Raw genomic sequence first — 14051 nt, forward strand, 5'->3', positions numbered from 1 at the left:
CCTGTGCAGTGTGTTTTTACTAAGGTGCAATGAAAAGGATGGTGTGATACAGTCTCTACAAAAACACTCAAAGATTTTTTTTTAAAAATGTATTTTACAAAAAAAATATGTACAGCCAGCTAGGGAAATAAATATGCATTTAACATTTTTACAAATAAAAATAGTTGCAAACACGAGAAAACTACAAATGTTCATCCACAGCAGACGAAAGCAGGTCGTGGTTTGGATATTAAGCAGGAATATCCTGGGACAAACAGACAGGCTGTCTTGCAAGAAAAAACTAGGATAATAGAAAGTTTAACCCTCTGGGCTCTATCGTGGCCATTCTTGGCCTATTGAAACCTGTTATAACAACATTTTTTGATTCCTTGTTATTGACAGTACTAAATCATGCAATTTAGGTAAAATTGCTTTCATTCTAAACTCAACACATGAATTGTAGTTTAATGTTTTTTACCAGATTACATAATCTACCAATTTTTGGCCATACAAGCAATTTCATGTAATATTCCTAGTTTCTAATAGGGGCATTTGATGGCTTACGACACTCCAATGGACCAAAAGAATGACACAATTTTGACATAGGTTTGATCTTAAGGATCTAATAGTTTGTGTTTGTGCATGACATTGCAGCACAAACATGTATTTGCAGATAGACTGGAATAAATGATGACACATCAAATATTACACAGGCTGCAGTGAATTTCTGTTGATGCAGGCTATTGAGCTTTGAGGATCCCAGTCAGACTTAGCTTTGAAGCACATGCTGAAAGCACTTTTACTTTTGTACTTTTCATAAAAAGATATCATACCCAAAATATTAACTCAAAAAACAAAACAAACAAACAAACAAAAAAAATCACAGGACATTTTGCAGAGTTCAACATTGCAGCTGCAGCGCAAACAACAACAAACACGGTTTGTAAATCTGTCCTGAGGTTTATGCAGGTGCAGACAGAGCTACTGCTGTAAGTAAGCCTAACAGCTTCCAGATCATTTTTTCTGGCAAGATGGTCATCACTGCTTCAAGCACTGTCTATATGATCTGGTCAGAGAGCAAGGACAGCAAGCAGTCCTCTGCCCTTGAAGAAAAGACATCTGCCTAAGATGAAGAAACTTCCTCTCCAGAAGATGAGGGGACAATCTCCAAAGAGGCTGACCGCATTACCACTGATGATGAGTAATAGCCAGTGCCTTTGCGGGGAATTGGGGGGATGGGTGGCACGGAGGTGGAGGCCGAACGGCTGATGGAAAAGAACGTCGGAGCATTTTCTGACAATGAGGAGCCGGTGACTGAGTGCATGCCTCATGAAGGGAAAACCATGTGGGTCCCACTACTTAAGAGACACTGCTTTACAATCCAATGCCCACTGGTATCAAACCAGGACTCACCCTCTATGCAGTTCCCTGCATTAGCAGCCTGAGATGTATTTTTGACTATTTTATAACAAAGGAGATCTTTTACCTGCTGTGTACCCTTACAAACCTGCACGGGAGGTGAAGGTGTGAGGATTGGAGGATTATAGATGAAGTGGAGATGTGAGCCTGCACCAGAATAAAGCAATACATAGCATGTTGGATGACAACACTGGAAGTTCTCAGGAAGTAAAAAAGGGAAAGGGGTTCAGACTCCAACTGACAGGAGCTCCAAGGACAACGTCTTTACTACGGTCACCTTGGCAAAGGAACTCCTCAGATGAAAACTAGCACAGGGGAAACAACCCAGAGCTTCCTCCCCAGCTCCTCCAGTTGCAACAGAGGAAGATTTTGTTGTCCATCTGTGGCTTCACCAAAACTACCCCGGCGATATCCCACATAGAATCGGAGGAATGTGTGTCTTTTGAGCACAATCCATAATAATCAATGTTAATGTAAATCAATTACATTTCCCAGACTCTACTATTAATAATACAAGAAATTCCAGTAGCACTTCGAATATATGAAATTGTGAGTTTTGAGGTTGTCTTCCAACAAGTGCATTGTACAAACAAACTGGTGTTTAAAGGGTCAAAAATGTAAAAAGTAATGACTATATTTATGGAAAGAACTGATGTTAGTTCAAAAATTTATGCAGAAAAAATTGAAAAAAAAATTAAACATAAAAATAATAAAAATTACAGACCTAATCTGTTGGTGGACACTTTTGGCCACGAACAAGCTGACTGGGTGGTGACTTTGAACAAACCCAGAGGGGCTAAGTCAAAACATTGTTGGACTCGCTGAATTATTAAAAATATCCCAGATTTTTGTGCAAAAGAAGGTCCTGTTAAGAATCATTGTGAGTCTAAGACTTTGAGGTGTATTGTGTTGGATTCCTTTTGTCTCCTCTATAACGCCAAGTCTACTCAGTGTGTTAAACCGGCATTTATTTATTGGTCTGTGTTTCATTTTTACACCCATGGGTAGTGCTTGTTGAGCCTGTGCCACTGCCAGTTGTGCTTTGGTGGGTGGGTGTAAAACCACTGGCACAAAAGTGTGTCACATCACTCTATTTGCTACATACAGACAGAAGTATTTAAAAACAACAAAAGCTGATTTGTGAATCTCAGAAGCAAGGAGTGTCAACTCAAGAATATCAAAGCAGTTTGAACTGTTGATTATGTTACATCGTTAAAACAAAATGTCCAAAGCTCACCTGTATCTGTTATCACATGTGAAGAAAATAAATAAAGACAAAGCACCAAAGTCTCCAGACAACCTTCTCTGATGTCCTGGATTTTTTCACAGTTTGAACAATAGCTGCAATAATAAAAATGCTTCAAGTTTCACAGTCACTGAGATTCACCACCTTTCTACACCTTGGTATCCAGAATGACGTTTCCGTCTTTGTCTTTGATCCTGAGCCGCCCGGTGGGGTAGCGGGTTTCTTGCCTCCCGTCTGCGTAGACGGTCTTCACTGTGCCGTCTGGATACTCTCGCCTCTTGTACTCTGCTGTGTGGATCTCCTTCTGGCCTGTGTTAAAAAGGATCTCTTTGGTGCCGTCCCTGAGAGAAACAGCATGTATACATGCCCAGTTAGTCTTGAGTGGTGGTAATACTCAATTTCTTTAACCATTAGTCAGTTGTTTGATCTATTGACACATACATAGACAGCAGCACCTGTTATCATCACTGACATATTTGCTATTTCCTCCTCCAACATTCACAATATCTGACTTTGCGGTATGATGGTAAAATGAGTCTTATTTTCTGCTAGCTGGTTTTTTGGGGGGGTTTTCCCCCCCCCTTGTCATTTTAAATATATCACTCGTGGGGCCCAGTGCAGAAGTGGAAAGGGTACGGAAGTCCTACAAAAATTAAGTTATGAGTACATGTCCAGTAAAGGATATCATGCAAAAAACCATTTTGTTATAAAGGTAGTAAGGGAAATATAAGGTCGACTTACGAGTTAACCTGGATGATGGTCCCGTCTGTCAGTACGCTCTCCTCCCTGCCATCAGGGAAAAGGTTCTTTACTGTCTGGTCTGGGAAGGTGATTTCCTTACGGCCGTCGGGAAAATGCTTTTCTGAAGCAGGAATAAAAATTAATGTAGAATATGAGTTAGTACACATGTCCAAAGTCCACAAGACAAGCATGAGAAAGGAAATTCCTTTCCTACACTTACCTCGTGGACTTCTACTTTAAGTACTGTTGTGTTATTATTTTATTTTATCCTTCTTCTTACAGTAAAGTGAATATCTGACTTTTGAATTGGAAAACCTTTAAGAACGCACTGCATGTTTTCCTGTAAATTTATAGACTAATTAATAAAAATCAGTCTTTAATATATTAAAGAGCTGTTATGATGAATTATTCTAAAATGGCCTCATATTTTAATTGCAGTACTTAAGCACTTTGTCATACTGTAGTACTAAAAAAAATTTTTTGATGGGACAGAAAAGCCATTTTGCTTCCAACAATGCATTTCAAGATTGCTACTTTGGAGAACTCATGATGCAGTAAACCAGGTGTGGGGAACTCCAGGCCTCAAGGGCCGGTGTCCTGCAGGTTTTAGATGTCCTTGATCCAACACAGCTGATTTAAATGGATAAATTACGTCCTCAGCATGTCTCGAAGTTCTCCCGAGGCTGGTAATGAGCTAATCATTTGATTCAGGTGTGTTGACCCAGGGTGAGATCTAAAACCTGCAGGACACTGGCCCTTGAGGCCTGGAGTTCCCCACCGCAACCGATTTCTGACGCAGATCTTGTTTATCACTCCTGTTACATCATTTTACAATTACTCTGCACTCAGATGAGATGGGAATATGACCTCACTAATACCAAAAGCCCAGCAGCTTTTGTCTCGTGGTAATTTCACTGCTTCATCATCTGCTCTCACCTGTTTGATTGTTGGCGAAGTGCAGCACCTCCATGCCATCTGGGTAGGTGATGTGTGTCGTCTGGGTCTCAGCATAGTAGTAGACCTGAGCACAAGGGGCAGCACTGTGGGTTATCAGCAGGTAAGATAAAGAGAAGAACCATGCAAAGTTCTACTTCTTACATCAAGTCATACAGAGTATATTGCTTTCATGCTCTTCATGGACGTTTAGTTGTAAAAGTTTAATTAGATTTTTTTATCCTTTAATGAACTGTCCACATTCCTCCTCACTTTTAAAATACTAACAAGCCCTGAAAAGTTTTCCTTTAAGTGTTAATTCAGGATCCTATGAATTAGCTCTGAATTTTTTTTTATTTAAAACTAAACATTTCCTGAATCATTCTCTTGTTTAACTTGACGTGTGACTGCATTTGTGTTCATATCTCAGCAAACAAGACGATACTCCAGTTAGACTTTGAAGGACTCATCTGTGTTAATCTCTTACTCTTACATCCAGCAGTGTGTCTGTGTAGCTCTTTCTCTGGTGCTGTGATTCAGGAAGGCTAATGGATTCAAAAGGCTGTGAAAGGCCTCCCTGGTCTGTCTGCCTGCATCACTTTGTTTGTCCTGATCTCGTTTATTTCTCAATTTTGAATCTGTCAGATGTTTTCATATCTTCACGTTGCTTCCCTCTGAACAGGTGTTCTACTCAATACGTCAGAATGAGATAAGTCTGGTAGACACCCCCTCCCTAAGACAGTGGTGTACGCCTGACAAAGCCACCCCTCCCCTCCTTCCTCACATCCTGCCTTTAAGCAGGAGGAAATGGTCCAGCGTACATGTATTTACTGAAAATATGAGTTTAAAGCAACGCAAGCATCTCACCACTCTTTGGTCGGCCATGACTTGTTTAGTATCGCCGTTGAAGAAGATGACTTTGACCGTCAGTCCGTCTGCTGAAACCTCCTTCCTGGTCCCGTTGGGGTAAACTATGAGACGATCACCGCTGACCAAAACCTTCTCTACCTGGAAACAGGACAGCTCCATCAACAGCCTCTACTGAATATCAACAATAAAAGCTAATGTAAGTTTGAGGTTATTCCACAGTGACTGAATTGCTCACACTTAGTACTTAGTAGTGCAACGTTGAAAAGAGGGCCAAACTCAGCTGTATGTAACTGCTGCTCACCTTGCCATCAGGATGTGTGATAACCTCCCTGGTTGATTCGGTCTCTTCAGCCTTACTTCGCTCAAGTTCATTTGTCGGAGAATCAGTGTTCTGCAATACGAAGATTTTAAACATGAGGTCTGTGACAGAGCAGCACGTACAGACAGGCTTGTTTTGGTTTGTTTGTTTGTTTTTAAACAAGACTTTAATTGTTCTGTCCCTGATGCAGAATCGGACTAATAAACATCTGACCTTTCAAATGTATCTTAAATTTGTGCCATAAATGTTGCCTCTTCTTCTATCTGGATGTCAGTAGGTGTTTTGCATCATGTACAGGAAACACTGCAGTGTTTGTATGACACTGATGATGCCTCTTACTGGAGAGCAGCTGTGTAAGTGTTCTTGGTTTGGTGGTTTCTCCTGGCTGCTGGCAGGTGCTGACCTCTCCTCTGTCTTCCTGCTGGGTACGGAGCTGGAAGAGGAGCCTGGCCCTGCTGGCTTCCTCAGGCTGCTCTTTATTCCTGCAGAGAATAAAAAATATGGACAATAAAGACTTGACCACTCACACTATTCAAGGTGTTTATGAGAATCATTAATGATGATCATTGACAGAAACTCTAAAAATTCCTTAACTTTTACTCTGAGCCAATCCTGGGCTTTTTTGGATGACTAAAATCTATTAATATTGTAAACTTAGCTATTTACAAACCCATCAGACACAAACATCAATGATTTGGAGTCCTGTTTGTGTCCAGCTGGCAAATTTAGGTCTAATCACTCTATTAATACTGTTCTAGTCTCAACTTGAAACAGACATAAAATCTCTCGATATACACATGCCAAATACTCCATTATGTCCACCAGCTACTACGTGCACTGGGTCTTTAGCCTGCTTTAGCTCAAACTGACAGTATAAAAGTTAATAGAGTTAACCACACTACTTATGCTGAGCTGAAAGTTGTCAAAAAGGTGAGTTGGGGTTTTTTTGGCTCAGAGTTGCTAAAGAGGACTTCTTGCCAGACAAGCCAGACAACAACCTCAGCTTCCAAAGTTCTTCTTGAATGGCTTTGGACACTTATTTGGACAGTTATTTTGAAAGATTAAAAAAAAAAACCTTCCATTTCAGTGGCCACCGGGACACAAAAGAACTTTTTCTTTAACTGACAACATACTGCTTATAGCAGTATTACAGTGAAACCTTTGGGACAGAGTAATGGTGTAAGTGTGAACAAAGAGGCAGCAGCAAAGCACTGTTTGTCAGGTTTGCAGAAAATGCTTGCTTGAAATCAGTTTTCAGTGTTAAAACAAAGCATCTTGTTTTATGGAGTTACATGTCAGCAAGAACCTCTTATTCTAACATCCATGTGTCACAAAGGATTTAGACCGACTGGAAACTCTTGACTGTACCTGCAGCACCCTGACTGCCGTCTCTGGAGTTCCCTCTAGTGGCTGCAGCAGAGCTGACATGTGGAGGGCTGCTGTCACTCCCTCTGGAGTCGAGAGGACTCTGGAAACAAAGTGTGATTTTGCAGTTACTTAAGCAGTGTCGAAATATGAGTAGAATAATTAGAGTTCCTGCACAGCTAAAGCTCTGAAGACTGTCAAAGCACTGATGATCATGAAAAACAAAATCAAGTGTTGTGGAACCATAACTTCTCCCATGTTTTTCTCTGCGTGTTGATATAAGGTATTTATTTCAGGTTTGAACACAGGATCATAATTTTTAGATAACAATAACAGACTTTATAAATTAACTTACAGCAAATTTAACTCCTTTGGTCACAGATGGCATATTGTTCTCAAATGTTCTGGGACTTTCCTTCTCAGCAGTGACAGGGTTTTTCTTCCAGGCACTCAGACGGAGCTTCTCCAGCACGTGGATCTTCAATTCAAAGACAAACAGGAAGATGCAGGGTTCAGTTTTCAGCCTTCGCCCACTCTTTACGATCCAGATAAAGGGTGCACTTTAAAGCTACGCATGTGTAACCAGAGAAAGCATTAGGGGGGTCAGGCACCTCGTCACGCAGTGAGCTGTTCTCTTGTCTGAGGGAGTCGATCTGTTGACGCAGGCGGCTTTGTGTGGAGGACCAGCGACTCTCCCTTCTCTTCAGCTCCTCCTGCAGGGAGCTCAGCTGCTGCTTCAACTCCTGAATAAAGGCAGACACATAAATATCTTCTTCTTGAGACCTTTTTTTTTTTTTTTCCATTAAATGTGTTCTTTTTTTTAGGGTTTGTGGATATGTGCCACAAACACAATAATTCATCTCAAAAACCTTATTTTTTAGCATTAATAACTTCATTAAACAATAAGCAATACAGGAGTATCAAATCTTATTTACACATCGAGCAGATATGCATGTGGTTATTTTGCGCGTCATGTCCACGCTCACCTGGATCTCTTCTCGTTCCTTCTTATCAGGAATAGCTCTTGCGGCTGACACGTGCTTCTCAAACAATTTGCGCTCCTTCTGCAGCTTCCTCGTCTCCTCTTTCTTGTACTCCTCAAACTTGGCCATCTCCTCTGCTCTCATCTGCTCAAACTCCAAACGCTCTGCCCTACAACACAAACAGCAAAGTACAAACGTGCATTACACGAGGAAGGAGAGGAATAACACATTTCATGAAAATATTTCTCCCAAAAGAAAACAGCGCTACTTCCAAATACCAGATGCAGTGTCTTTATATTTTTATTAAGTTTTCACACTTGCATACTCTCCTTACTGAATTGCTTATGCAAAGAAGAACATATCACCTGAGAGTTTCCTGTTTTTTCTCATTTTCCTGTCTGAGTTTGGTGAGTGCAGCGTTCTCCTTCCTGAATCTCTCAATCTCAATCTCCAGCTCAGCCAGTCTCTCCCTGAGCTGTCTCGACTGGATCTGCTGGCCTGAGGGCAACAACATGCATACACAACTGATAAATAAGAGGAATGTGTGGTTTTTAACTGCTTTTCTATCAATTTTTCATTTAATAAACACATGAACTCATGTAGCTGGAGGGTTATAACACAAAATCAGAGTTGCTGATATTTTGTATAAGTTTATTAACATTCAATCAACATTAATTCTACTAATGCAATAACAAACAAAGAAAGTGTTTGTCTAACCTGTATCCTCCTCTGGCTTTTTGGACTCAACAGAAGCAGCTGGAGGAAGAGGGAGTGGTGCATTCTGGGCTTTTGGCTTCAGGGAGGGGAATAACTTTGTCATGAGCTGGGAGGCAGGAGGATGATCAGGCTCCAGACTGACTGAACCGATACCTGTGGCCTTCCCCAGCTCCACACCTTTGCTCACAGCCACCTTCCTCAACAAAGTCTTCTGTGGGGGAGAAATTTCTCTGGCTGTCGGTTTGGAAATCGGACTGAGCTCTTTGCTTTCATCGGCTGTGCCGATGGCAGTGTCCTCCAGGTCGTTCCATGTGTCGTCATCATCAAACACGACTCTCCCCTGCTCGCCGTCTTTGCCCTCTATCAGAGTGGAGTCCTCGCTATTGCTGTGGACACTCTTACTCTCCACATCATCCTCTTCAGCCACATCTGAAGATGAGTCCCTGAAACTATCCTCATCTTCATACGACCGCTTGTCATATGGTGGGTTAATAGGTGCAGGGAAGCAGAGAGAACTTTTGACCACTTTGTCGTCTCCACATTCAGAGCGGCTGCAGGGTGTCGTGTCAGAGATGTCATGTTTGTCCTCTCTCTCAATGTCCTGTGTCTCCTTAATGCTCTCTTTGTTCTCTAGTATATCATTTCTTGTCTTTACAAATGCTTCTGAGTTCAAAGAGTTGCTTGCTAAGCCACCTGTGTTTCCAACACTATTGCACCTCTGAAATACACCTTTAGGAGGTGATTTAATGGGAGTTGAAGAGAGGCGTCGCTGGTGGAGCCCCTTCACAGTCTGCAGCTGTCGTTGTTGATCCATCTGAAGAACCTGCAAGGAATGAGCAGAGTAATAGTTTTCTGGAGAGAGGGGTTATGTCTACATAACACAAGACTAACAGTAAAGTCCTGGAGAAAGGCAACCCAATCTGGTAATTTCTTTAGAAATGCAATAGCAGATTTTGACCACTTGAGGGCAGCAGAAATACTGAATCCCAACAACACAAACAAGGAAACAGAGATACTACCAACACAAAAAACTGTGTGACAAAAAAAATTGTAACAGTAGGCATCCAAACATTCCAGCATTTGAAGTGTTGAATTAAAGCGTGATGAGTTGGTGAGTGAAATAGAGCACCTTCATGACAAAGGAGGAGTTAGATGAGAAGGACAGCTCTTCAGCCGCTTGCTCCAGCAGCTCAAACTCTCCCAGCTCCATGCTCTCCAGCTGTCGGTCGCACTCCCATCGCTGGAGCTTCTTCTGAAAAGACAACTCGAAGGAATCCTGTATAACTGGGTCTCCTCCTTTAGAAACCCCTCCTGCTTCTGCTAATTCCCCTTTTGAACCACAGCTTTTTTCATTTTCAGCCGCCCCTGCCTGTCCTAACTTCCCACCCTGTTTGGTTGTAGGACATGGCTGAACGTTGAGACAAGGGGCTTTCACGGCCTGAACTGACAGAACTTTCCCCAGCTGATGTTTGGCTGGTCTGCCACCTGGATCAGTTTGGACAGTCTCTGGTCCTGCTGTGTTCTGTCTCTGATGACTACCTAAAACCTTTGTCCGTGCTACTTTAGTCACTGCTCTCGTATCGTGGGGTGGTGAACTGAGTCCCTTCAACCGGTTCTCCTTGTTGAGTGTAGCAGTTTTACGCTGGACAGGAAGCCGTGGGGCACTGTTTGCGGCTCCTTTCTGAATATATGTGGGCTCCGAGTTGCTGCGAGAGATTACTCTGGCTTGAGGCGGTGGTGGTCTGGAGTCCTTTACATCTGTTTTTGGGAACATAGCTTTCCGATTATTTGTAAATCTCGAAAGGCCCTCTCCTCGCTTCAAGAAGGCTCTCTTAGGAGGGGCTTGTGCAGCGTTGGCTCCATCTCGACTCTGTTGAAGGAATAGGACAAGATTTGAATTCAATGTAAATTGGAATTTTTTAGTTTTTCCAGTTAAATAAAGTATTTTATTGCAAAATACAGACAGGCTCCATTTGTGCAGACATTACATTCCTATATCAGGTTGTCACCTGCAGAATGCAAACTCAAATGAATGGTTCATTATTGATACTTTTCAGCACTCGACACATCCTCTGACCTGTTGTTGCTGGGCAGACTTTAGCCTCTGCTCCTCCAGCTTCAGCTGCTCCTCAAGCAGCTCTTCAAATGTCTGCTTTTGACCCCCAATACCTGGCCTTATAGGTCTGGAGAGGAGGCAAACAAAACCATACTCAAACACTGATCTGTCGAGACAGTCTGATGTTAGAACTACATAAATACAAGACTATGTATTATTTACCTGTCGTGAAAGACTTTGTCTTCTGTTCTGCTGTCGTCTTCAGTCCTTGCCACAGCATTATGTTCCATTAACGTGTCATCTTCCTCAGAAAAATGGCTCGCATTGACACTGCGCTCCTCCTCATCTTCTCTGGAGTCCAGTGAGCCTACAGAAACAAAGCGGTTAACCACTGAAAACATGTGAACCGTGTGATGAAAGACGGGGCAGATCCGCACTGGCTGTTCTATAGAAAACACAAATACCAAGAAACTGTGGAAGTGTCTTACTCTAAACCAGGGATGTCAAACTAACTTGTTTTACATCGTAGGAGACATACAGCCCACTTTGATCTTAAGTAAACTGGAAGAGTGAAACTATACAACAGATATGTAAAATTATAGAAAATGTTTTGGAAATGTATAGCCCAGACTGTCCTGTAGTAATAAAATATCATGTCAAATTTATTCTTTACTGTGGACTACCTGCAAAAAAAACCAAAACGCATTTCTATGGTAGATAGTGTCATTCAATTGTTTATCTATTAGTTACCAACTTTTGTGTAGTATGAATGGACATGGAAGGGGTCTTTATAAATAGGAAGAGCTGTAAAACCTATGAAAATACAGTGAAATGATTCAAATCTAATGTACTCCTTCACATTTCACACATGTGAAGCTGTGCAGTGGGCCAGTTTGGAGTCTTTGGTGGGTCGATTCTGGCCCCTGGGCCTTACATTTGAAACTTACATTTAAAATATTAAATATATCTTACCCCCTTCCTCATCATCACCCTCCTCAGGTGCTTGACCTTTGGGTAGCTGCTCGTGTCTGACAACTAGTGAAAGTTGCTGTTCTGGTTGACGGCCAATCATAGAGCCCCGTGGGACTCCATGGTGGTTTGTATCAGGACTGTATGAGCGCTGTGTGTAACATGACCTGTGGAGCATGTCCTCAACCCACTCTGGTCCGGACATTTCTGAACTCTCTGTAAGATGGGTTATCATCACTTCAGTTTATGAAACAGGACAAATACTTGCACACCACATTCACCCTGAACTCAAAATGATCACTTTGCAGTTGTTCATGTAATTTCACTCTCTGACCTCCTGTGCAGTGCTGGGATCCATTCAGCGTTCCCAGTAGCTTCTGCTGCTCTTCCTGGAGATGAAGCAGCTCCTCCAGCTGATGAGCTTTTAGCTGCTCCTGCATGTGCTGCTGCCATTTCTTTAACTGCACATACATATTGCATTAAATTCTAATTCGATATGTAGTTTAGCTTAGCTCCCACTATGTTTTTCAGATGGTTTAAGATACAGTTAACCTAGATGTTTCTGAGTACCACTAGTTTCAGCTCAGTGTCAATCCACATGCGCTGCACATACTGCCATTTGACATATAGTCTAAGTGTTTAATTGCATCTGTGTCCCAGCCAACATAATTGACTTAGGGAAAAACTCTATTAATAGCAGAGAAACGTAAAGGAGTGTGTGTGATGGAGGTGCATTAAGTATACAGGAAGCAGTGATGTAATCAACAATGAAGTCCACGCAGGGCCCAAAATTTGCATATATTAGGAAATCTGTGGCATTATAGTGTCCAAATGTTCTTACATTATTAATAAATAAATTACAGGTTCATTTTTTCTGCTTTGTCTCACCCCTGTATCTATAAACCAGTAAAACTAAAGATCCTCCCAGTATCTGTGTCATTTATGTTAGGTATTGAAAGTCCATCTCCTCAGATGCACAGCAGGGCTAGTCACATATGCCAAACATATCTCCGGCCATGGTTTCACTAAGAATTTATTTTCTACTTTTAACAACTTGATTGTCTCAAGTTACAGGAGACAACTGCTTCTGAAAAGCACTGATGTCCATACCTGTTCAAGCTTCATCATAAGGGGCAGATCCTGTGATTTGCTTGCCATCTCGTCCAAAGTGTCCAGCTGTCCATCTGCAATTCTCGTCGGGACAGAGTTTAGACCGTTCACCGGCCTGTCAGACTCAGTCATCTCTCCTCCTGCTGCCCGTCTAAATGCATCCACACCGAGGCAGCTGCTGTCTGTAGAAGCGGGCAACGGGGCAAAGTCGGAAGCGAAGGAATCGTCTGGCAACATGGGCGACGATCCCACGGCAGAGGTGTGCCGCAAGGGTCCAGCCAAATCCGGAGAGGGACTGAGGATCACTCCGGCTCTGGTGCTACTTGGCATCCATCGGGCCAAGAAGTCTGCCTGGGAGTACTGAAGGCCAGCTGGAGATGACATGATGGCTGCGATGTCGCAGGCAGGATAGTCTAATCCGGGATCTAAGAGAAAGATTATGGTGACAGGTTAAGGGTTAATCACGCCACGAATAAACACCGTCCAACACCCTATAGCTGACGCCCAGGTCCAATAAAACTATACATAGAGACGTTATATATAGAAAAGACATTGCCTTTTTAATACGAGATTGGTTTCCGTCCTGGTTGCTACACAGAAGTCAGTTCCAGATATTTGGTTACGAACAATAATCTTAACAATGTCTATTAAAAAAACATAGGAGAGAATGGTGGCATTTATGACATGTGGCTCACGTGGAATGTGGAAGTGCTCTTTTCATTTTCCTCAAATGTCGCTTTATTTAAAAGGCTTGGCTTCCTCGTCGACACTCTCCCGTTATTAGCAGGCTGCGTTTTATTTATTTCATAAAAACTTTTCCCGGATGTTACACCGTAGTGACGACACTACAACATTAACAAGCATCGCAAAACACATCGACATTACCTGTAACTCAGGAGAAAAGCAGGTTTACTGTGATGAAATCGGGCGTTATACAAAGGCAACAAACAAAAAATTCGAAGCCTGCCGCCATATCAAAACAAAGCCCGCGAGACCAAAAAACCCAACGATGAAGTTGTTACTGCATTGTGGGTAACGTAGTCTTACATCACGCTAGTACTAACTGTTTTTTAAATGTCTTTTTATTTCATAGAAATTATAAATAATGATTTTTATATACAAAACATACGTTTTTTAAACAGAAAAGTCACTTCTGCATACATGTATAAAAAAATTTTTATTTTTTTTTCTACGGAACAGGTTTACGGAAGTTCTCGGAACTAGCTTATATTATATCCGGTTAAAAGTTAAATATATTTCACAATAACAGTCATCAAGCAAATGCAATTTGGCGTTTGTTGAGTTTATTTTTTTAATATTGTTATGTATTTAATATTTATCGGT

At 41.8% G+C, this 14051-nt stretch overlaps 1 protein-coding gene across 2 annotated transcripts; it reads right to left on the reverse strand.

The window, feature by feature from the left end:
* Positions 1-59: 59 nt before the first annotated feature.
* On the reverse strand, positions 60-13714 carry cenpj (centromere protein J). 2 transcript variants are annotated; one of them, XM_031755586.2, is made up of 19 exons: positions 13593-13714; positions 12708-13132; positions 11932-12058; positions 11601-11813; positions 10851-10995; positions 10650-10755; positions 9702-10442; positions 8573-9395; positions 8221-8353; positions 7859-8024; positions 7484-7615; positions 7228-7350; positions 6876-6975; positions 5847-5989; positions 5490-5579; positions 5186-5326; positions 4322-4406; positions 3386-3506; positions 60-2985 (listed from the first exon to the last, which is right to left on the reverse strand). In XM_031755586.2, the coding sequence occupies exons 2-19, from the start codon at positions 13089-13091 to the stop codon at positions 2793-2795; spliced, it is 3966 nt and encodes a 1321-aa protein (XP_031611446.2). In that variant the 5' UTR covers positions 13092-13132; positions 13593-13714; the 3' UTR covers positions 60-2792. The 2 variants fall into 2 exon arrangements, with proteins under 2 accessions (XP_031611446.2, XP_039456096.1); XM_039600162.1 differs by lacking the exon at positions 13593-13714 and adding an exon at positions 13403-13560.
* Between the last annotated feature and the right edge of the window lie 337 nt (positions 13715-14051).

Source organism: Oreochromis aureus, linkage group 16, assembly GCF_013358895.1.
Source record: "Oreochromis aureus strain Israel breed Guangdong linkage group 16, ZZ_aureus, whole genome shotgun sequence".
NCBI classification, from domain to species: Eukaryota; Metazoa; Chordata; class Actinopteri; order Cichliformes; family Cichlidae; genus Oreochromis; species Oreochromis aureus.